This window comes from Sminthopsis crassicaudata, chromosome 2, assembly GCF_048593235.1.
Source record: "Sminthopsis crassicaudata isolate SCR6 chromosome 2, ASM4859323v1, whole genome shotgun sequence".
In the NCBI taxonomy this organism is placed as follows: Eukaryota; Metazoa; Chordata; class Mammalia; order Dasyuromorphia; family Dasyuridae; genus Sminthopsis; species Sminthopsis crassicaudata.
Window position 1 is genome coordinate 546,342,591 of NC_133618.1, and position 25,699 is coordinate 546,368,289.

The 25,699-nt window shown below is 31.2% G+C and overlaps 1 protein-coding gene across 4 annotated transcripts in view; it reads left to right on the forward strand.

Moving 5' to 3' along the window:
- Positions 1 to 25,699, forward strand: part of ICE2 (interactor of little elongation complex ELL subunit 2) — a 57,887-nt gene that overhangs the window by 25,908 nt on the left and 6,280 nt on the right. For all 4 annotated transcript variants that reach the window (XM_074294933.1, XM_074294934.1, XM_074294935.1 and 1 more), the window contains 7 exons: positions 1,380 to 1,561; positions 1,835 to 2,816; positions 4,428 to 4,606; positions 9,282 to 9,411; positions 14,153 to 14,237; positions 16,005 to 16,055; positions 18,557 to 18,815. In XM_074294933.1, coding sequence (XP_074151034.1) covers positions 1,380 to 1,561; positions 1,835 to 2,816; positions 4,428 to 4,606; positions 9,282 to 9,411; positions 14,153 to 14,237; positions 16,005 to 16,055; positions 18,557 to 18,815 — 1,868 coding nt within the window. The remainder of the gene's footprint in view (positions 1 to 1,379; positions 1,562 to 1,834; positions 2,817 to 4,427; positions 4,607 to 9,281; positions 9,412 to 14,152; positions 14,238 to 16,004; positions 16,056 to 18,556; positions 18,816 to 25,699) is intronic.

Genomic DNA, 25,699 nt, shown 5'->3' on the forward strand with positions numbered 1-25,699 from the left:
TTTTGAATATTTTGATTAAATAAAACAAATTAACACATTGATGATTTCTGAAATGTACATTGTGATCCTTTAATGTGAAACAAATGATTTTATATTTGGTGGTGATAGGGAACAAGTGAAATTTTTTTTTTTTTAAACAATATGCACGACTAGACCTGCATTTTAGGTTTCAGTTTGAGAGGCATGTGGGACATCCAGTGGGAGATAGGAGATTAGGGATGAGAAGAGAGATGAGTCAGGCAGGAGTATAACATATTTAGAGACTGACTCAAGAGAATCATGGAATGTAAGAGACTATAGATGCATGAAAGAGAAGAAATGAAATAGCTAGAACTAGAAAGGGTCTGTGGGAGTCAAAGATAAGGGTAGTGTCAGGAGAGCCCATTCTTTTGTCTACTCTCAGTGGACTTACAGATTATGCAAATAAATGTGGTTCTGAAGAATATTATGATCTTGTACTGAATTTTGTTTACTTCTGTATACCATTTTAACATAGAGCCTTGAATATAATGGATGCTTGATTTGTTTTATGAATTTAGATTTGTTGATGGGTTTATCTGCAATAATTTTTTCTAGTAGTTATCTGAAAATATAAGGTACTATGCTTATTTAAAACTGTATTGATTTAATCTAACTTAAAATCATCACAGACTTTCCTCAGTCAAAAATAAGTTGTCCTCTATTTTCAAGGAGAAAAACTGATGACAAAGTCATCTTATAGTTTTCTAGACCTTGGTTCCACCTCATTACTGAGAATAGAAACAACCTCTAGAGAGAACGCAATTAACATTGAGTTGGGATAGGGATAGCTGTGTTAAATTGTGAAATGAAATGCCCTTCTTCCTGGCTAAAACATTTTTTACGCTGTACAGTAAGCAAAATGTTCTTGATGGATAATGACATTCACTATCTAGCAAGGAAGAAATTGATTGGAAAATAAAATTGTAATAAGTTTAGATCCTGAAATTCCCCCCCAGAAGTATGTTTCATTTAACTTTTTAAAAATTGGACTACATTTGAGAGAACCATCTTTAATTCAGATCATATTAGAAAACCCAAAATGCCTTTTGTTTCAATTTCTTGTATGTGAAAAAGTTAACGTATTTCTCTTGGCAATAGAATTGTAGAGAAGGAAAGAGACCTTGAAGATTATCTACTCTAACCCTTTCCTTTTACAAATGAAGAAAATGAGACAAGTTTAATGACTTGCCCAAGATCACACCACACACACACACACACACACACACAAACATAAACACACATATACACACATAACTTGGGAATAGAACCCAGATTTTCTTACTCTTACTTCATTATTCTTTTTACTGTATAAACTGTGTTGCCACCCATCTTACTTGATTTATTTTAATCATCAAAAGGTTCCAAGCCAATGAAAATAATTTATATTGACTCACCTCTTCCCAAGAAAGAAATGACAGTAAGAGAGAGAAACCAAATTTTTCATGAAGTACCATTGGACCTTTTGACAACCAAAACTTCGGCTATTCCTGTCTCTGCTGTATTTATGGACAAACCAGAGGAGAATATATTTCAATGGGATGTAAGTGTTGCCTGGATGAGAAAACAAATTTATAAATATTTGACTTCACTTTTGTAAGTTTTAGACAAATGTAAAAGATGCCTGTATTTTATTAAGTAATATATGTTAGGTGCCAATATGTAAGGTGTTAAGGGTCCAGAAACAAAAATGAAATGGTCTTTGTTTTTAGAAACTTAATCATTTTCAGTGAATCTTAAGACATTCCCACAAATCCTAATTTACATGTTCACAGACTTTTTACTAATAGTGTGATAATGGTTTTATTTTGTTAAGGTGTCTTCTGATATTAAGCAGTGCCGAAGAATTGAGACTTTTGATGATTTAGATCTGAGTTTTGATGAAGATGTTACAGAATTAGAAACTTTCGGAGTAACAACTAACACACCACTAAAAACTTTGAACACATCAAGCCTTCCCTCATCATCTGCTATAACCAACCTTACCACAACATCAAGCACAGCGACAATTCCCTCTAATCCTATAAGTTTATCAAAGATTCTGATGGAACAATTGAAAAAAGAGAAAGAATTGATGACCAGTGTAAACAGTGGGCCAGAAGAGCAGAAAATTAAAGATAATCAGGAACTTTCATTATGTGACAATGTTCTAGATCCTAAAAAAGCACAGTTGTATTTGTCTGGTAATGAATCAAAGCAATCTGAATGTGATTCCTCCTCATCCAAAGACTTTGAAAAAGAAAAAAGTGAATTAAGTGAAGAAAATGATACAACTTCAGATGAAGAATGTGGTAGTATTAAACTAAAGGTCCTAGAGAAAACAAATACTTTTAAAGAAAAAATTGATATATCAGAAGGAAGTAACATTCAAAGTGCTTCTTGTAATAGTGATACAGATGAAGAACGTTTAATTATTGACATAGAATGTAAAAATCATGATAATACCAAGCAAGAGATTCCTATCCTTAATTCAGATCCTGTGCTAGATACTCTAAGATCACCTGTGCCTATTCAGATTTCTTCTGAAAACGTAGCTGATGCTCCTTGTAGTCATGAGCAGAAAAAATGTGCTACGAAAAAGTCTGGCAAAAGATTATATAAGAAATTCGATCCAGTTGGACAGATTTTAAAAATGCAAAATGAACTCTTAAAACCAACTTCAAAGAAAGTTCCTGAGCAGGCCTTTCTGAATTTGGAAAATTCTAAACCCCAACCAATAGTCCTTGTTCCTGAACAACCAGGCACTTCTACTGATACACTTAAGTCTAAATGTTCTTTATTTCAGAAACCAAAAGGACGTGAGTAGGCATTTATAATTTTTTTTTTTCATGACATTTATAGCAAATAGTTTTCCTTGCCTTTTTTCCTCACATACTTTCTTTACTTTCTTCTACAAACTTCATGTAAAATGTAACATTTCTTGTTACTCTTATTCCATTACTTATTGTAGTACTTCTACTGAGCCCTAGTTTACTTTGTATAAAATAAGTGGGCTAATTTAAACCAGCAAATTTTAGATGGTATATTATTCAGATAAAATGTGAGTGGTCTAAGGGGTTCCAAAAAAAAAAAAAAAAAAGTCGTGATGGCAGATAAATACAGTATTTATTTTGTTCTTTTTGCTGATCATGTTCAATATGTACTTTTACTTGATAGATAGAAAGCATAACAAGTTGGTTAAAATAATAATACAAGAGAAAAGTTGGCTTTGTATTGATCTAGAATCAGGATTTGAATGTGCCACTACACCAAGACTGATGAACAATCAAAAAAACAGTGCCATTAAAATAATTAATTTTCATTTTTAATTACTAAGTTTTTCTATCAGTACTCCCTCCTATATGAAATTAGATGTGTATGTGGGTATAACTAATATTCCAGGAAAATCATTTCTCTTAAAAGAAAGAAAATATACAAAGCCAGATTATGAAGATAGGAAGTAAGATCTGTTTTCCTTTTTCTCTTGCTCATCTCTATCCAGCTTCTTTACTGGTGGTAGATTGAATAATAGCATTTTTAAAAATGTACCAGGTTTTTTTTCCCCTTCTTTCCTTACTGAATTTGCTTTTTTTTCCCCTCATATTTTATCTGAAAATAAGAATAGTTTTTCAAATGACTATAGATCTAGAGTTAGGAAGGGACCTCAAAGGCTGAGGAAACTGAGGCCCAATATGGTTAAGTCAGTTGCCTTTAGTCATGGATAGTAATCGTGAGGGGTAGCAATTTAACTGAGATTCTCTAAATCCAGAGCTTTAAAGCCTCCCATTCTACTCTTTCTCTTTTTTTATTTTTTATTTTTTTTAAATTTTATAATTATAAAAATTTTTTTTGACAATATATATGCATGAATAATTTTTTTTATAACATTATCCCTTGTGTTCATTTTTCCAAATTTTCCCCTCCCTCCCTCTACTCCCTCCCCTAGATGAGAGGCAATCCCATACATTTTACATGTGTTACAGTATAACCTAGATACAATATATGTGTGTAAATCCAATTTTCTCGTTGCATGTTAAGTATTAGATTCCGAGGTATAAGTAACCTGGATAGATAGACAGTAGTGCTAACAATTTACATTCACTTCCCAGTGTTCCTTCTCTGGGTGTAGTTGTTTCTGTCCATCATTGATCAACTGGAAGTGAGTTGGATCTTCTTTATTCTACTCTTTCTTCTTCATTCTATTCTTTCTCAAAGATTGTTCCCAAAAAAGAAGCAGAAATAGTGGTAGAATTTGTAACAGAAAATGAACACATAAAGTGGAAAAGAAAATATTTTATAGGTAATCCTATAGGTATTTGAATCTAATATATCATCTTGTGATTTCTATCTATGAAAACATATAATGCAAAAATTTGATAATTCTTAATGAGTACATGCACAGCCTAATGATCAAATCTGTTACTTTTAAGGATTGCTACCACACAGCCTTCAGATGTTTGTTGAAAACAAATCAGAATACTTAACACCTCAAGAAGGAAATCTTGTTTATAAGTTATTCAACTTTCAAGATCTCCTATTACTTGTACGTTGTGGTGTCCAGAAAGTAGAGACCAGGCCACGTTCCAAAAAACGGAAAAATGTTAGAAGGGTAAGTAATTATAGGAGAAAATGGAAGACTCGAGTAACAGAATGGTATAGTATTAAGTGTACCCAGTTTACAATTCGAGGTCTTAGATTCAAAAGTTACTTCTGTCTCTTGCTCATATTTGTGATTTTGAGAAAATTACTTAACTTTCCTGGGGTGTCCTCAGTTTTCTCATCTGTAAAATATATAGATTTGAAATGTATGGACTTTTAAGGTCTTTTTCAGCTCTAAAGCTACAATTCAGTATATAAACTAACCAGCAAATACATATGATGCTTTTGGGTTTTTTTTTTTTAAGTTTAAATTATTTTAGAACTCTCTCTAAGACCCTTAAGTTGCAGAGCAGATGGTGAACTGCATTCATATAGATTTTCCTAACTAGAAGTTCCCTATTGCACTAAGAAAATCACAAGTCTAGACAAAATAAAGGCGTATCTACAATAACTTTTTTTTTTAGCATGAAATACTTTTTGTTGAACAATTTAAGTTACTTAATTAGACTGAGATTTTTAAAGTATGAATTTTTTAGATAAGACAACATAATTGTAAGTTTAATTAAAATGGGCAGAAAACTACTTCGGTGAATTTAAAGTTCATATAGTGCATATAAAGCCCTTAATCTTTCTGTTAAATTTAGGGACTGCTTGTACATGTATATAATTATTCCAAATCTCTGAAAATACCATTGCTCTGGAATTATTACAGTTATATTGAAATAGTTATTTCTTTTTCTTAAATAAAATAAAGTTGTTTTCTGTCATGATAAAAGAATAAAGTATGCTGAGTAACCTGATGTTTTGGTCAACTGTTTGACACAGGCATTCTGACTCCATCTATGCCACTAACGTCTTATTTTAGCAAATAGTCACACAGGGTCCCTTAATATTTATATAATCTCTTAGTAATTATTCTTTTCACATCCTAGGAATAAGGCCAAGCTGTACTACGTATTGGTGACAGCAATTTAATGACTAAACTTTATCTCACAAAGTTACTAGATATGCTTACTCTAATTTAGGTTACATAATATGCTTTCTTGATGTTAACAACCTTAACCTTTAGGTGTTCTTCATGTCTCTTAATTTCTTCCTTATTTTTGTTTGCTTTGGATTTTTGATTTTGGGGGTTTTTTTGGAGACATTTGGGGTTAAGTGACACACAGCCAGGAAGTATTAAGTATTTAAAGCCAAATTTAAACTCAGGCCTCCTGACTCAATGGCTGGTGTTCTATATCCACTGTGCCATCTCGCTGCCCCCCTCCTTACTTTCTTTTGAAGGAGAAAAAATGTAAATATATTAGAAAATATTCAATTATGATAGTTTTTCTTAACGATACTGTTTCCAAATTTTAGAAAAAACTATTTTTCAGAAAGGTTTTGAACTGAATTTAGATTTCACCTATAGATTTTTGCAATAGAAAGTCAAAAAGTAATAATGATATAGTTTAAAAGAATTAATTCAAGTCTGCATTAAAAAATTATTTAGACCTACTTATTGCATTTTAAAACTATTTCTACACTGTAAAATGATAGTTTTATAAAATAGCAAAAGTAATTTTAGACAGTAGTCATGCCATTATTAAGTTTTAGAGTTTGGTCTTTTTGTTTAGTTTAAATTTTTCTTGTCACATGTGATTTCTTTTAGGGTCAACCTCATTTCTTTCATTTCCTGGCCTGTGAGCCCCTATCCATTTGTATTGTGTGCCATATTACTGGCACATAGAAATGGTTGATGGCCAGCATCCCTTTAAATAAGAATTTTCCAATTGTCATTGGAATAATGACTTCAATCTAGAAAGAAAAAATTGGTAAGGAAGTTGCTATACATTGACTAAAGAATTTGAACACATCTTTTTCCAATTGAAAAAAAAAAGGCATGATATTAACATAGAAGCAATTAAGAACCAGCTTATCAAAATTTAACAGGAAGGTCATTCTTAGTATATTTACAAATATTAGAAACTTTACTAGTCTAGACAATTTAAAAGCCAGTACTTGTTTACATTCTAATAATGTCCTTTAAACAACCAACATTTATTTCCCTAAAAGTAAACTTGTTTAAGCAAGACTTTAGATTATGAAAATTCTTGGCTCTTGACGTACAAGAAGCTGAAGTCTATCTAAGCTGCCTCTCTGGTTTTTACCATGTTATTTTTTTCCATATTTTTCCACTTACAGCTAGTATTTAGACCTTGGTGCAACTTCATTTTCCTCTATTACCTTCCTAATTCACTTAAAACCAATATAAATTAATCTATTCACTTAAATAATCTGATTTGTGTTATATAATCATTCAGAGGTGAAATTAAGAGAGCAACCACCGCAAATGTTGGAATGAACTACAGAGGCTGAATTTGGCCCATGTGATAAAGTATGGAACATATTTATTTGTTTCATGTTCAGATTTTTGAATATAGCTTAGTATAATTTCTTTTTGTGGAATTCAGATGAAGTGATCTTGAATGTCCAAGTTTTAGCAGTATTTGTCTAAATGAGTCTAGTTTCATAAAGGCTTTATTCTAAAATGTGAAATTCATAGGATTAATTATTTCAAATGTATATTTGGATTTTCAGTAACAGAACAGAAAAGGCCAAGTACTGGGTAATTTTGAAAGAAAAAAGTATGTATTAGGATTTCATGAGGGAGGGCATAAAGTATAAAACCCATAATGAGAATTTTATTTGTCGCAGATTAGAGGAAATAAAGGGAATAGAATCCAAATAAAGTTATGCCTTAGAAAAATAAGAGCCAGAAGTTATATTTAAGGAAAAAAACACAAATGTTAACATGACATCTGTAGCTATATTCAAAACATTATTTAAAATTTTAAAATGTTGTCATAAAGTAATTCTAAATATTTTAAATAGTCTGATTTTTCTTTTCTCCTACCTGGAGATGGCAGTAGAGGTCATAGAAATAGATATAGTTTCTGTATAAATATTCTTAGTGAGTCCTTTTCCTCCCAAATGCCAAACCCATAAAAATAGTACCTTTGTAAAGTTATTTTGTTTTAATTATTTTTTAAAACATTTTTAATTAAAATTGCCAAGGAATTCTGGTCAATAGAACTTTTTATTTTGCTTCTGGCCTGACTCTACCATGACTTTGGGCAGGTCACCTTAACTCTTGGAGTCTTATGACTAAAGTATTTCAGATGTCATCTTGACCAACTTAAACTTGGAGGAATATCGGTGACAACTTGACAAGTAGTCTGTGTCCCCACTCTGCCTGAAGACTTCTCCTTATGTAGAACACTTTACCTCCTAAAACAATCCATTCCATTTTTAGACAGTTTTAAAAAAGTTTTAGAAACTTTTGTTCACATTATGCTGTTATCTGCCTCTGCTGCCTAGGGTCCCTAGTTCTGTTCTCTTGGGTCAACCAGAATAAATCAAATCTTTCCTTCCATTTCAGAGTCAAGCCATTAAGTATTTATGTGTCCACTGTATGCCCACATTTTACTATGGGCTATGGATACAAAGAAATGGATAAATAGTCCCTGTCTTCAAAGAGGTTGCAATCTCGTAGGGGCCACAACAGGCCAAAAGTTCTGTAGGAACAAGATAAATGTGAAGGATAAACTGGAGATGATCTTAGAGGGAAGCCATTAGCATTGAGAGGGAACAGGAAAGGCTTCTTGTGGAAGGTGTGATTTTAATTGGCAGCCAGGAATTGGAAATGATGGAGATCACCCTAGCTTAGGAGCAGCCACCAAACATGTTTAAAGATGGGAGATTAAGGGTTAAGTGTTCAAGAACAGCCAGGAGGCCAAGGTCACATTTGAAATTGGGGGTAAAGGTAAGGGATAAGAAGAAGGAATGGGTCTAGTGTAAAGGACATTAGAAACCAAATAAAAGATTTTACATTTTATCTTTTAAGCAAAAAGGGATATATTGGGGTAAGAGGTGTAAGAGGCAGAAGCACCTGTGCTTAAGAAAAATCACTTTGATAATTGAATGGAAGATAGATTGGAGGTGGAAAAAGACTTATGGCAGGAAATATTCAACAAGTACTGGAATTGTAGGAGTGAGGGGCTGAGAATCTGTACCAAGATGGTAGCAGGACAAGAGAAAGGTGTTATATACCAAAGATGTTACAAAGGTGGAATGGAGAGGAGTTGGCAACAGTTTGAATATTGATGGTGAAAATGAGGAGACATTAATGATATATACGTTGTGAAACTGGGTTACTAGGAGATAATGATTATAACCTTGTTCATAATAGTGAAATTTGGAAGAAAGGAGAGATGGGGATGAAGGGAGGACTAGCAAAGAGTAGTTTTGGACATGTTGAGTTTAGGAGTCTATGGAACATTCAGTTTGAAATGTCCATTAGATAGTTGGAATGTGAGACTAGCAGGCAGTAGAAAGGTTAGGGCTAGATAAAGATATCAGAATAATCTCTATAGAGATGATATTTGATTCCATGGCAGCTCATGAAACCACCAAGTAAAATAGTATACTTCTGACTTCTCCCTCTGTATTTCATCCTCACCAAGTCCCCATCACATAGATCTATATAGAACTAATTTCCCTATTAATACTCAATATATCTTAATAGGCTTGTGAGAATAAAATGTATTTATATGCAAGTGCTTTAAAAATCATATCATATTTAAGGTATTTGTTGTAGTTAATAAATTGAAGCAAATTTCAGCTGTTTATCTTTGTGTTTCTAGCAATCTCCAGTTTACATATTGCCAAAATTGGAGTATCAAGCCTGCTATGGTGTTGAAGCTCTTACTGAAAGTGAACTTTGTCGCTTATGGACTGAAAGTTTGCTACATTCTAACTGCTTGTTTTATATTGGTAAGTGTGATTTATATTCCTTTTGGATCATTGCCTCATTAGCATATAGTGACTTTTGTATTACCCATTTCTTGCTCTAAGATTTTTAAAATTCTCTTGCTCTAGTCAATGAAATATTTGCTGTCACTGCATTATTGTTAGGCAGGCAAGATGACATTTTATAAAGAAATTCAGTAAAAATGTGTGGAACATTGAATGAAAAAATGAGTAAAACAAGATTCCTGTTTAGAAAATATAATTGAAATAGCTATTTAGTTTATCAAGATTTTATTGATTTATATAATTATTAGGTTTAGTTGCTTTCTTCCTTCTCAAAAAGTAGTTAGAAATCCACCTGCATTTAACTGCATTTCCCCTTTGCTTAGTGCTTTGTAAAGTAGAATATAAATGTGTTTGTTTTTGCTACTTTTTTATTGCTGCTAGAAATTTAATATGTGCAAACTTTTTTTTCCACAACGTGACTAATATGGAAATATGTTTTACATGATTACACATATATAATCTCTATCCATGCTTAATTTCTTGGGGAGGGGGAAAGTGCAGAGAAAATTTGAAACTCAAAATTTTTGAGACTCATAGGTGGTACAGTAGATAGATGACCCGAGTACAAATCTGGCCTTAAGACACTAACACTTAACACTTCCTAGCTGTGTAAACCTGGGCAAGTCACTTAACCTAAATACCTTAGCAAAAAAAAAAAAAAAAAAAGGTAAAAAAAACCCTTAAAATTTTATTAAAATAAATTTTTAAAATTGTCTTAACATGTACTTAGGGAAAAAATAGAATATTTTTTAAAAAGTTTACTTATGCAACTTTTGAAGCATTTCTATTACCACACATTTTGCTTGCTATAATTCATTTCACCTGGAGATTTATCTTGCATGGAAAGACTAAATCTTAGTAAATGTTTATTATATGCCAAGGTTTATAATAAAGTCTGGAGATTTAGAAAGAAACCCAAAACATTCCTGTGTTTAAGGAGCTCGCATTCTAATAGTAAATAAGTAAATGATTATAAGATATATAGAAAGTAATTAAAAGGTAATCTTAGAAGGGAAGGCACTTTTACCTGGGGGCAGGATGAGATTGGGATTAGGAAAGGTCTCCTTTTGAAGGTGGGATATAAGACAAGTCTTGAAGGAAGCCAGCAAAAGTAAGAGGTGGCAGTGGGGCTGAATAGTATTTAAGACATAACAGAAAACCATTCATGGAACTAAAGGATAGACTATTTTGTGCTGAGAGCATCAAGTAGAACAGAAAAGCTAGATTGTGAAATATATGGAAGGGGGAAGGGGATTAAAGTATTAATTTGGTAAGGTAGACAGGATCCAGAGTACTTTGTATTTCATCTTGAAATATGGAACCAGAAATATTGTAGCTCAGAATGTTTTGAGACAAATTCAAACCTTTTCTACCAGTTTTATTAATCAGCAAACATTTATTAAGCATCATCCAATTAATTCCAGGTATTATACTCAACTCTGGAGATATAGAAAAAGTCAAAATCAGTCCTGTCAGCTTATTTTTGCAAATAACTGCATACAAGCAAAATGCATATAGAGGGTGATAATCTTAGAGGAAAGGCATTAGCATTATAGGGAACTTGGAAAGGGCTCTTGTAGAAGGTAGAATTTTAGATGGGACCTAGAAAAAGCCAGGAGATGGAAATGAGAAGAGAAGAGAGCATTCTAGGCATGGAGAACAGTCAGTGAAAATGTTTGAAAATGGGAAATAGATCAATTGTGAAAAACAGCAAGGGAAAAGGTTTGAATTTGAAATTAGAAAGACTTGAGTTTAAATTAATGAATCTCAAACATATAGTAGTTAATGTGATACTGCATAAATTGCCTAACACTTTCACCCTCATTTTCATCATCTATGAAATAAGGATATTAATAGCACCTACTTCATGAAATTATTGTGAGAATCAAGTGAGAGATAAGCAAAGTACTTTGCAAACATTAAAGTACTATCAAAATATTATTTTTTTTATTTAATTATAGACTTAACTTGGTTGTTCTATTGCTTCTTTGCTCCTTGTCTTCTGAGGAAATCCATGAGAACTGATATGAAAAAAAAAATCATTTACCCTCTTGGACTCCCAGAGACTCAATTTATCTCTAATCCCAAAATATCAGCCCATTAGTCACTGTGGGTCTCAGCCCTGATTTTCTGTAAAATGAGGATGCAAATAAATTATTAAACAGTTCTTCAGGCACTTGAAGATAGCTATCTTGGTGCTATTTAGTATTCTCTTCTCTTGCCTAAACTTGACTATGCATGGCTAAGCATCCCATTTCCTACAACTTATCCTAATATGACATGAATTCAAGGTCTTTTACAAACATCCTCCACTGGACACCCCTATGTCTTAACATTATCCTTTTTGAACTATGTCCACAACTGAACACAGTTCTCTAGGTAAAATTTTACCAGGGTAGAGTAGAGTGGGACTGTTACTTCCCTATTACTATAACTTTACCTCTCTCAATGTATTGTATTAATTTTTTTGGAGGGGGTTGCTATATGACATCAATGACTCATTGATTTTGTAATACCCCAAAATCCCCTGTTTTTTTCAAAGTGATTGCTCTCAAACTATGTCTCTCATCTCTTACTTGTGAAGGTTTTTTTTTTTTTTTTTTTTTTTTTTTTTTTGGTGCCAAATGTAAGGCTTTTTATTATCACTGTTCATTTTATTAGGTTCTCCTCAGTATTATAGGTTCTCAAAATCCTTTTGGATCCTTACTCTTTCAGGGTATTAGCTATTCATCTCAACTTAGTGTTAACCTTAAATTTGATAAATATATCTACCATATGATTAAAAAAAAAGTGAAACAGCACAGTACTCCATCTTTAAGAAACTTTTTTCACATCAATACTACCAAGCTCTTGTTACTTCAAAACATTCCTTTTTTGGGAGGAGGGAATATATATATAGATAAAATATATATATATATATATATATATATATATATATATACACATATCTATATCTACGTAGATATAGATATGTATGTATGCATATATGTATATGTGTATGTGTGTGCATATATATGTGTGTGTGTGTGTGTGTGTATATATATATATATATATATATATATATATATATAAAACTTAAATATCAAATAGGAAAATTAAAAATAAAAAACCTGAATAGTAAAAAAGTAAAAAATTGCCATGTGCACACAGAACATAAGAGTATTTAAAATATGAAACAATAAATATTCAAGAAGGCCTATATAATAAATACAACACATTTTGTTCAGAGCTTTTCATCTTTTCTTTGCTTCCTTGTAGGTTTTCTTTTGTTCTCTGCTGCACTTTATGCTTTATTCTTTTTTTCCCCTTTAGGATTCTAAAACTACCACCCCTCCTCCATCTAATTCTTTTGTCACTTCTTTATTTCATACTTCACTTGTATAACTTAATTGCTCTTTTCCTACATTTTGCCTTTTAGAATGTCATCATATTCATCTCTATCCCAATCTTTCTTTTAACTACCCACTTACTAATTACAGTCTTAGACATATGATTTACATTTCCATGTCTAAAACATAAGTATTTTGTTCTTATTGAAATTAATCTTTGATGTTTACCTCACGTTTCTCTTAAATATTAAATGTCAAATTTTTTAAAAGATGAGGTCTTTTTTGCAAAAAGATCCCTGCAAGTCTGGCAATTCATTGAATGTCCTTTTTCTGTTTAAAATTTAGAATATGCTTAACTTTCCTGCATACAATATTTTTGGCAACAACTCTAGTTCTTTTGTTCTTTGATATATACTGTTCCAAGACTGGTTTTTCAGTGTAGTTGGATTATCTTAGACATATTTTAACAACCAAAATTCAATCATAAAAACATCCTTTTTTTGGAGACAAACACAGTGAGTCTACCTTAATTTGACATTACCCTGGACATTTTTACTAAATCTTAGTTCTAGTTTCTCATTGTGAAATGGAAGTGAAGATGGGCTTTTGCAGACCAAGCCAATGTAGTACAAGTTTTAGCAGATCTTTTTAATCTGAAAAGGCTTTAAGTACAGGCCTAGCAACAGATTGTTGTCAAAGGAGAAGCCTAGCTGAATTTAGACAGTCATCCAACAATTAGTTACCAAGATAATTAATGATAACTATTTTTGTCCATAATAATTCAAGAAATTACCAGGTAAGGTGTGGTCATATTGTAGAGCAGAGGTATCACACTCACTGCACCATAGAGCAGTCAGAACCAGATTAAAATGTAATTGAGAAATAATTGACAAAATAAGTGAAAATATAACACAACATAGATAATTTTTCTATCAATAAGTGGCCTGCTGGGATCCGTTTCTATTTAAGTTTGACATTATTGTAATGAGTATCAGTGAGATACCATGTATATCACTAAAATCATAGAACTTTGAATTAAAGATTGAAGAAATCTTTATAGATTTAGCTTAAAAATAAAGATGTTTACTAATTACAAACTTGATGTCAATTTTCTTCAATAGTGGAAACATTTTCAGTCTGAAAAAAAAACTTATAGTAAATTGATTTAAGTCATTTAAAAATGACTTTAAAATTAATTTGGAATTACAGTACATGGGATAGTTTAAGGAGAATTGAAATAGTATTTATTAAGATTGAACCATTTTAAAAACTAAATAGTTTTTGGGAGGGTTGTTTAGGTTTTTTGTTTTTTTGTGTTTTTTTTTTTCATTTATGACAGTTTAAAAAATAGGTGTCACCTGTATTTTCAGGACATATTGATGCATTTACATCAAAACTTTTTATGCTTGAAGAAATTCCCATGGATGTACTCAAAGAGAAGTTTGCAACACTCAAGTAAGATAACTTAATTTATTGTGGTAGGGGAAAAATAAATTGATAAGACAATGACTTACCTTTGTATTAGTTCCAAAACAAAAATATAAAATGTCTAGAGCAGCTAGCTCTGCTATTCCAGGAAGAAGACTTTGTAAATATATGTTTGAGATCATACAGAAGGGTCTGATATGACCCACACCACTAGGAGAATGATGCAGGGGAAGTAAAGCCGGATGGCCACAGGAAAGAGAATAAGGTTATCACCACCTATAGAACTGTCATGCAGATTGGGAACTGTATAACCTTTCTTCGAGAGGTTTTTTTTGTTGTTGTTCAATAGTTTTAGTTGGGTACAATTGTTTGTGACCTCATGTGTTAAATTCCATTTTATTTTAATATGAATTACACAGTTTGTTTTTGAGCTTTTATTGTTAGTTGGTGTGAGCTCATAAATTTATTTTAATTCATTTGTAGCTATGTTTTATCTCAGTTGAGATTAAAGTTAATCTATATATTAGGGTATAATTTTACATCTCTTGTTGGGTTTAAATTTGTACAGCAAGCTATATGATTATTTTCTCTTGGAAACCAGAAGTTCTTCACTATCAACAAGTAAACAAATGATACTTATTAAAGAGTTGATAGTGTTGTTAAGATGAATATAGGTATGATTAACACAAAAAAAGGAAAAATAATAAAATCCAGTTAACTGCTTTTTCAATAAAAAATATACTATTGATATAGCAATAAGTGTACCATTCATATATTGCTGTGAGAAGTATACAATAAAGAGAACCAGTATAGATGAAGATTTAGAAAAGTGCACAGCTGAACACCTTACCTTCTAAGTTTAAATTGTTACTAGATACTATTTAACTTAATCCTGTGCTTCTCAGGCCTTGTCTTGACAGCATTTTCTGAATATTACAAAGCCTCAAAGCTTCAGCTTCTGGATTTGTTGGGAGTCTTCCTAATAAAAACTTTATTTTGTCTCTTCACCTCGTTTGATAAAACTTAAGAGTCAATTTTCTTTTCTTTTCAAATATAAAAACCTTCCCACCTTCTTTTCCTTTGTGATCAAAAAATATACAGATAATACATCACATATTAAATTTGTTTTTTCCTTGTCTGTTTTCCCTTGTCTGTTTCCTTGTTTAGTCCTTGTCCTTCCTACAGAGCAGCTAATTTATTCCCAATTCTAATTCTTTTTTCATTCATTTTCAAGGTTTAATTTATAAGGGACAATGGTTTTTTTTTTTTGTTTTGTTTTGTTTTGCTTTTTTTGTGTTCTTGTTTTTTTTGTTTTGTTTTGTTTTGTTTTTTTAGTAATTCCCAAATTAAAGTTCTGAGACCAATAGAGCTTTTTAAATGGATCAGTGTTCTTTTTCAACATTTTAAAATACAATTTGAATAAAAGAGTGGTTTTTAGAAAACTTGATAAAATGATTGTTTCCGCATCTATCCTGAGTTAATATGAACAAAACATATACAAATCTACAAAAGTAAAATTGTCCATCTGGCAAATGTTCGTTAAGAATTCAGTTAACCATAGTGAATGTGCTCCGATAGATGCTGTATAAAATACAAAGATAAATAAGACATAATTCTTACTCTTAAGGAGTTTATAATCTGAGTCATTGTTTATTCCTAATTCAGATTAGAGATAATTTATTATTTTGGATTGTTAACAGTATTGTCCTTTTTTATTAATGCAAATAATTGATTTGCTTTGCATTTGTAAGGATTAGCATTGTGAACTATATTTTGTGTTTTTATTCCTCATAGCATTCCAAATGCATTTAATGTTCTCCAGCATATTCTGAAGAAAATAAGTAGGTAAGCAGTTTCTGAATGTCTAAGGCAAGATTCTAGTGCATTTCTTCTTGACTCACAAGTCCTGTCCTCTGTGCAGTATACCAGCTAGATGCTTCATTAAATGTGAAAGCATACAAACAAATAAATTCAAGAAGTTGCTGAATTGATTTTTTAAAATGCTAGATAAGAAAAATTGTCCAAACTGCTAGGCACAACTTCCCTGCAAGTAGAATCTATGGTCAGGAACACCAGAAATCAAGGACAGTACCAAAGTAGGGTCTAGTCACCTCATTCAAGAGTCCATAAGTTAAGGCTTTAGGTTAAAGCTGAATCACAAATGAGTTGCTAAGATGTGAATAAGTATATGAAAATGGTTCTCTAGTTTACACATATTTAATGTACTGTAATGATATAATCACACTGAGGTATTTAAGAGTGGAGAGGACTGGAAATAGAGAACAGGGAGAGAAAAGAAGAAATTTAAAAGAAAGGGCAGATTTTAAGGGAGTAGACCAAAAAAAAAAAAAACAAAAAAAAAAACAAGTTTCAACTTTGGAGAGTGAAATGATAAATGAGAGGATAAAAGGAAAAATAAAAAAGTATAAGAAACAGTAATAGGATCTGGGAAAAATGAAGAGAGAGGAGGAAGAGTGAAATGGAAACAAATCATGTTAGTTATAGATTACTAGTGATGATCACATTCCCTCTGATTTGTTAAATAATTGGAAGACAGAAATGATTAAGTCAGATAAATATATTAGAGGATCTGATGCATAGCAGTGTGAATTAAATGGAATGAATTTACCCATTAAATGGAAGGAAGCAACAGAATGAATTAGAAAGCACAATCCAGCAGCATGTTTTTTATGAAAGAGAAAATTATCCTAAAAAGTACTACAGATAATGAAATAACATCAGTACTTTATATATGTGACATATATGTGTACATATATAAATCATATAGTTGCTTTAATATCTGAATATTTTAAAAACTTGATTGAATTTTAGAGAGAAATAGCAAAGTAACAATAGTTTGGGGACCTAAGTGTTGCTTTTTTATATCTAGATAAAAGCAGTAAATAGATAAATGAGAGAAAAGCTAAGGACATGAATACAATTTTAATAATGTTAGATATTCTAGATTCCTGGTGTTTTTTAGTGGAAATATATGCATATTTCTTAGCCATATTCTAGAATACAAAATGATAAACACAGAAAAAGTAAAGTAATAAAATTCTTGATCAATAGTGAGCATTAATGAAAGAATTCGTATTTAAATGGAGACTAAATAATCTTTAAGACTTTGTGAGTCAGAGAATAAATTGCAGGAATAATAATTTCATAAACAAAATTATGAGATAACATTTTAAAATTATCATTAAGCCAAAAGCAATATTTATAGGAATGCTTAAAATACTGAATAATAAACAAAAGAAAGAACAAATCAATGACTTGAGTATGCAGTTTAAAAAAAAAAAAAACCTTTAAAAAAAAAAAGCAAATCCAGCAAAAAAATAGAAATTATGAAAAACCAAAGAAGAAATTGACAAAATCCAAAGCCAGAAAACCAAAACAATTAACTGGTTTAAAAAAAAAAAAAAGTCTAAGAATTTTTTTATTGGGGGAGGGGATGGGCAAAAAAATCAGTCAAGGAAAGCTAGCAGTTTGGTGATATTAACCCCAACAATTAAAAGGAGAAAAAAGAAAAGAGCATAAGTGAAACATTTATAAAATGTTTGAAAGAGAATAGAATAGAGTTCTAAGAGAGACATAGATAAGCAGGATATTTTTGAAACTAACGTTCTGAATTATATTCTTTAAAAGTGATGTGTAATAGAGATTTTCATATTTGACTCCCCTTTTCTGTTCTTTTTATATAGATATGTTTGTGTTAGTAATTGTAAAATTAATTTTTTAAATGAGCTAAAAATCAAATTAATAGTTCGTGAAGAAAAAAATTGAAATAAAACAGGAGTTAGAAAACATTAACAAAGTAAGTGGACTCCTTAAGAAATAGAAGAGTGCAACTTCGAGAAATTTTGTCATAAAATCAAAATGCTGAAGAATTAGAAGAAAATGTAAGCCATTTACTATCAAAAATAATTCATCTAAAAGCAGATAAAAGAGACAGATTTTTAAAGATCATGAGACTCCTGAAAGCCATCCAAAGAAAAAACCTGGTTACCATTCAGTCTACCCTCTATGTGTTAAGCTCTCCGTATACAGAAAGAGTCTTCCTTTCAGAAGCTCACAATATAATGGGGGAGACAAATATGTGCAAATAGGTGATATACAGAATTAATATGAGATTATTATTTCAAAGGAAAAATAAGAATAGATTATTTTCTTATTAAAATAAATTTGGAAGCGACATTTTAATATTATTTAAATAAAGTTTCATTAATGAAGATAAATGGTTATTTAAAATTTGATTATTAAATGAATCAATTTTTAAAATGTGTTGGCTTTGATGTAATTATCATAAGTGTTGAGTTGTAACAAATATTTATGTGTTAACTTAGTTTGCAGGAGGGTTCCTACTTGCTAAGTCATGCAGCAGAAGATTCTTCACTTTTGATTTACAAAAACTCTGATGAAAAATTTTCCAGAACAGCCTATAATTTGCATAAAGCTCATTGCACTTTACCCAATATACCATCCAGTCTTTCTGTTCCTTGGGTCCCATTAGATCCCACAGTCCTGTTACCTTATCATATTCATCATGGAAGAATACCTTGTACTTTCCCACCTAAATCTCAAGGCTCTACAAAGCTGCAAAAGGTAAGATATGTTTTGGAATCAAAGGGTTCATTTGCTATTTTACATTAAGTCCCCTGAGATTCATATTTGAACTATTAATCCTGTAAGGATTTTGAAAATACAGGCCCATAACAAAATTATGGAATACCATGTGTTGTAATTAGTGACATCTGTGTACAGGCATGCCAATTAGCCATCATTCTTTTTCTGTAGAGTTTTAAAATCAGCTTGTGAAAATTCTATTGATAGAGAATCCTGTGGAATAATACTGAAAACTGTGTAAACAGTGTTAATTCACTTGAATTAATGGAACAAGATGAATTATTGGGACTACTATCATGTTGAAAATATAGTTAAAATATACTTAAAAGGTTAGTTTTGTTTTGTAAATTCATAAGTCACATTTTTCACTTAATTATAACGTTTAAGAATTTAAAAGAAGAGACATCATTGCATCTTGAAAAGTGCATAATTTGGTTTTGAATTTCAGTTTTGGTGCTAGCTTGAGAGAGTTTTTCCTGATAGTCATTTTTCTCATTTGTAAAAATCAAGTATTTAGACTTACATGATCTTTCTTTCTAACTCCAAAACTTGGATCCAGTATTGCTTGATATTTGTGTAAGGATCAACCTGATAAATTTCTAATGAGATTTAGTTAAAGGAAAAGAATGTTTTCCCAGCAAAAAGACCAAATGATCTTTGTGGTTCTTTCTAGCTCAGGATCTATATGCTGATAAGTGCTATATAGCTTCCATTATCAGAAAGGTAAAGTTATGTGACATACTGTGAGTTCTTATTTTTCCTTAATTGCTAAAAATCAGAAACAGATTTATTGTCTGGGTTTTGTAATCTGCACATTTTCGGTGTGTAAAGATGTTTGTTCTTTTTAAAAACCAGAGACTTTGCCAGGGTCTTTGCAATTTTTTTTTTAAAATAAGCTTTGTTCCTTTTTCTAAAATTTGTTAAATATATAATGTTTTTTACCTTGTTTTAATTAGTAAATTACCATGAATTTATTCAGAAGATGATATATAAGCTTTTGAGAATACATATATGCAAAAAATTAAAAGGAATACATATATACATACATATTTGTGTGCGTATCTGTGCATATGAATGTATTTAAAATATACTTCACAATAATTAGAAAAATTTTTAGCATCCTCTAAATATTTTCTTAAGTTTGGAGTTCTGTTTTGAGGTATGAAGAATCTTTTTTATGTTCTTGTCATTACTTGACCAAGAAATAACTAATTTATTATTAATTAGGTGAAAACCAGTGAGGAAAAAATGGAACTTGTAACAAACCTTACACTTAACTTAATTCTGCTCTATTTGTAGTTCTAGTTCTTTTTAAATTCTCGCTTCTGCCTCAAATAAATTCTTATTCTGGTGCCATTCTGCGACAAAGTTTTTCTTAACAATAATAATGATTGAAGAGCTATTTTTGAGAGATTTATGGTCTTTGTAGGTGGATGTGATTTCCTTTTAATTTAGAAACTATGATTATAGTCTGTCAGATAAACATATAATTGTATGTGGAGGGGTGGTTTATTTCTTTTTAGAGAAAATGAACAGTTTAATACTAGGATTCCCAGCTACTTCATCAACTGAAAGGGAAAAGCATTGTATTTGGCTCCAAATGTTTTCTTAAAATGAAACTAGTCTTTCTGTGGGGAAAAAGAGATTGCCTTATAATGATAACATGAAATAACTCATTTTTACAATATTTAGAGTTACTCACTTTGGATCATTAGAGTTTTTCCTCTTGAACTCTGAAATTACCCTCTGATTATCCTTCTTGTCTTCTTTCTTATTGCCGCATTATATTTCTGCTCTTCTTCCTCATTTTCATCATTAATCCTTCTCTGTTTCCCTAGTAACTTCTTTTCTGAATCCTCTTCCTTCCTTTAACAATCTTGACCCTAAAATTTTATCATGTCAAAAGCACTCTTCTCCATCCTTGAATTGAATTCTTTGGCTTTCATTTCTCATCCCCTTCCAGTCCCTGACCCTAAATTATTCCCACCATCTACCTTCTCTGTAATTGTGCCCATGTTGCTAGGTAGTGGTTTAAAACAAAAAAAAGGAAAGAAATCATGTTGCAGGATGCCCTTCACATTTCTGTTGTTTACTCTTAACTAAAATCTCCCTCAAAAGTCTCTAGAGTAGGGCAAAAACTCAGACCCATTTAATTCAAGCTGTAATTGAAAAATGATCTCTTTTAAAAGCAGTCCCCCAGCTTTTAAGTAAAAGCATGTTGTTCACAGAAGCATTCTTATCCCAAAAGTAGTCCATTTCCTCATTTGTGTATTTGTAATTGTTAGAAAATGTTTCATTTCATCCAGCTGGAATTAGCTTCTCTGCAGTGTCTATCCTTTGTTCTTAACCTCACTTGCCCTTTTACTAGTTGTTGTTCCATTGTTTTTCAGTCATAGCTGATTGTTCATGACTCTATTTTTATTTTTTAGCAAAGATACTGTAATATTTTGCTATTTCCTGTTCATTTGATAGATAAGAAAACTGAAGGAAATATGATTAAGTATCTTGGAGAACTCCACCAGTAATCTGTAGTAGAACCAGACCATCATCATAAAAAGAATTAATAATCTCTGAGCTCTATAGAATGAAAAGCTTTCAGAAAAGAAGAAATCAAAACCATGGAGAAGCAGGATGGAAATGTATATCATTCCTGTTGTCCTATATATACTGTTGGGAGTTTTACCAGAAATGCTTAGTTTTCCTATAGAGTTGAGTTTATATCCTAATGCTTTTTTAAAAAATTAACTATAGAGAAGCAGCTATTTTGTCAACTTAACAATAATCCATAGGAATTAAATACAAAAGGATAGCAATAAATAGTGCCTTGTCTAACTTCTATCTCAACTCCATTAAAGAAGATGACGATTTGATTGATATATAATAATAAATAAAATTATAGTATAATAATGTAGGTAAAAAATGGAATCAAATATGGTAAGAACATTAGAGATTTTGATTCCTACATGGAAAGCTTTCTCCATTTATAGAATACTACCAAATGCCAAGATTAATGGTTATAAAATGTGGCATCTTGAATTTGGCTCTTTTCAACAATGAGATGATTAAAGGCAATTCCCATAGATCTATAATGGAAAGTGCTATCCACATCCAGAGAGAGAACTATGGATACTGAATGGATCAAAGCATATTTTCACCTTTGTTGTTTGTTTGTTTGCTTGTGTTTTTTTTTCTTTTTGATCTTGATTTTTCTTGCACAGCATAACGAATATGAAAATGTGTTTAGAAGAATTGTGCTTGTCTAACCTATATCTAATTGCTTACTGTCTTGGAGAGGGGGACAGATAAAGAAGAGGGAAAAACATTTGGAAGGCTAGGTTTTGCAAAGGTGGAGTTGAAAACTATGTATGTATTTTGGATAAAAATAAAATGCGCCATCTTGCAAGTAAATATTTTAAGCTTATTATGCTTCTGCATAGGCTTTCTCCTAAATAAAATTGCTTATGGCTATGTGGTTGATAATGTAGTTATATTAAAACATCTCATCAGTCACTTAATATTCATGAATAGTATCGAGTTGTGTAGAACATTAAACAGCCTCTTTCTCTTGTGAAATTCTTTTTTTTAGTGATATTCAAATGTCATTTGTACTCCATAGTATAAAATTCTTAATGTTTGTCAAGGAAAAATAGGAAATTAGGTTTCAAGTTTGAATCTAGAGTTCAGATTGAACCAGTGAATGACTGAAATAGTTAAAAATAACTTGGTCTTCTCCAGACCCACATCAAATATAAGACTTTCTTGGAGAATAGTGTGTATGTCAAGAAACTGAATGGCAATTTGAAATAAAAACCAAATGAAAAGCCATATTAAATATATATTATTATATTATTTATATTTTATATTGTTTTATTTATATATAATTATAATTAATACATAAAATAATTATTATATTAATATACTGTGTTAATTATTATATTGTTTATCTATTATTATATATTTTAGGTAATATCTAATTATTATATTAATTAATATAATATTAATCTATCATCTAAATGTGTTAAAACATTTAATAGTTAACATCTTTGCAGTGCCAGATTTAACATACGCTTTTAGATCTGTAAAATGGACAAAGAAAAAAGTTAAGAACTATTCATTAACAACTTCATACAGTATACTCCCCAAAACTCATATAATATTAACAAAACATAAGACCTCATCCTTTAAAGAAGGTAGATATCAATACATTGCTTATCAAAATGGAGAAAGATGATAAAACTTATAAGAGCAAAGGGTATGCCAAAAGTATACAGAAATGCTTAAAGAACAAGCACTTCCAATAATTATAAGGATTATTAACAAGTATACATTATTGGATCTGTCTAATATCACAAAGAACTTTATCTTGTAGCCAGTATAAATAAGCTAAAATCAAAAAATGGAATAAAAAAGCCCTTTATACCATTCATTTTTACTCAACAACAATATGTTGACAGAGAAGCATCTAAAAGATGATCGAGTCATACAGATTTACTTATGGAAATGGAAGGGTTATGATATCAACTCAATTTCTAGTCGTCACCACAGGAAATTAGAAAAGGCATTTTTAAGGATCCTTGACTTACTGTTCAATACACATTATGAAAGGAAATGGTAGAAACTATTAGTATCACTGCAATAAAAAATCTTGATGAACTTATTAAATGTAATAATTTTCTCAGAGTTGTCATATCGTTGTCTTGGTACTGATTGTTCTGATTCTGTTCATTCTGTATCAGTTCATATCAGTCATCATATGTTTCTCTGAAATCATCCCATTCATCATTAATTACAGTATAATAGCAATCCATTACATTTATATATCATAATTCTTTCAGCCACTGCCTAATTTATGGTTACTCTGTTAGGTACTCATACTTTTTTATCTTAAGAAGGGCAATAAATATTTTTGTACATACTTTGGGTGTTTTTTGTTTAAGATTAATAATCTCCAGCAACTTCCCCTTACTCTTAATTACCCTTTTTCCTTTTCCCTCCTTTCATCCTATTTTTCTTATTGAGTGAAATGGTTTTTTTTTGTTTTTTACCAACGATGTAATACCAGATCTGTTAACTTGGATGACTAAAAGGATGTTATTTTCCTAAATAGAAATAAGGAAGTTGAGAAAAGTAGATTTTCAGGAAAGAAAGCAGTATAGTGAACCACGGCAGTTTTGAAGGACATATGATGAAAAATGCTATTCCTCCCCAAAGAACACACCGATGGAGTCTAAATGTAGATTGAGGAGTACTCTTTCTTTATTTTGGGGGGTGGGAAGACTGTTTTTCTCCAAGCATAGCTAACGTGGAAATATGTTTTGCATGACTGCATATGTATAACCTATTTTAAATTGTTGCTTTCTCAGTGGGGGAGGAGAGAGGAATAGAATTTAGAATTCATATTTCAAAAAATGAATATTAAAATTGCTTTTACCTGTATTTGAGGAGAAATAAAATATTAAATTTTTTAAGAAGAAAGAGAGGTTTTGAGGGAAAGAGAATGAATTCTTCTTTGGACATCCTGAATTTGTTATGAATAAAAAATATCCAATTTGAAAAGTAATGAGTTGGTATAAGTACACATTATTATTGTTATTGTTATCTGGAGAAAGATGGAATGGATTTGAATAGAGAATGTATGTGATATTGGCCTTGGTAAGGAAAAAAGCCATTTCATCATCTGAGGCTAAATAAAGGAGAGATAATGAAAGATTATGTTAAGGAGTTGTGTTATAAGGAAGAAGAGGAAGCTCTTAGCAAAAGATTTTCATTATCTCAGTAAAGTATGAGGCAAGAACCTCTGTTTAGGGGAAGCTAGGTGGTGCAGTGGATAGAGCACCAGACCTGAAGTCAGGAGGAGTTGAGTTCAAATTTGATCTCAGACACTTAACACTTCCTAGGTGTGACCCTGGGCAAGTCACTTAACCCCAATTACCTCAGCCCAAAAAAAAAAAAAAAAAGAAGAAGAAGAACCTCCCTTTAAAAGTTACAAGAGGAGATAGGGAGAACTTCAGGATCAAAGAACAGCTGCTATAGTGAATGGAATAGAGATTCACTGTGGAAGAAGTTAAAGGATTGCCTTGATGCTATAAGGGCCTTGATGAGACTAGGTGGAGTAAATTTAGAATGGATCCCAATTAGGAGAATTCCATGACTTTCTGTAGGTTTGTTCAGCAGCTCATGAGGAAAAGTGATAGAGCAGATGTAATTCAGGATGAGAGTTTGGTAATCCATTGATTACCAAATCTAAATTTCCAATCCATTAGGGCAAGAGATTGGGTTGAATTTAATGGGTTAACTAAAAGAAATGAAATTGAGAAGGAAAAAATAATGAATCCACAGGCAGTGAATGGTGAGGGTATAGGAAAGCTTTGAAGCATAGGTGGTGGGATTGGAGATCATAGTTAGGAATAGTTTAAGAGGAATAAGGCATGGGGAGAGATAAAATAAGTAGCTATGATCAGATAAAGGGATTTCAGAGTTCTTTATCAAAGAAGTAGAACAGTTCTTGGAGGTGATGAGCAATTCTATGTATATTTAAGGTGGAGTGAAGGAATATATTGTTTAAATATATAGGATTTGGAGAGTTTGAGAAAAGAGAGATGAGGAATAGCGTCATGAAATAAGGAAGAGGAAAAACATCAAATGCTTGTTGTGTGCTTGGTTCTATGTTAAATGTTGAGGACACATATTTAAAAAGTGAGATTCCTACCTTTAAAGAGCAAGTTAGTTCTAACAGGGAAGACAGCACATATACAGAAGTGGTACTGGGTGATCAATTTGCCTTAGGACACTCTTATAGATAGTAAAATGAAGTGACCCTTTGGACAGACACTGGAATCAATGGTACTATTGATTTGGTTTCT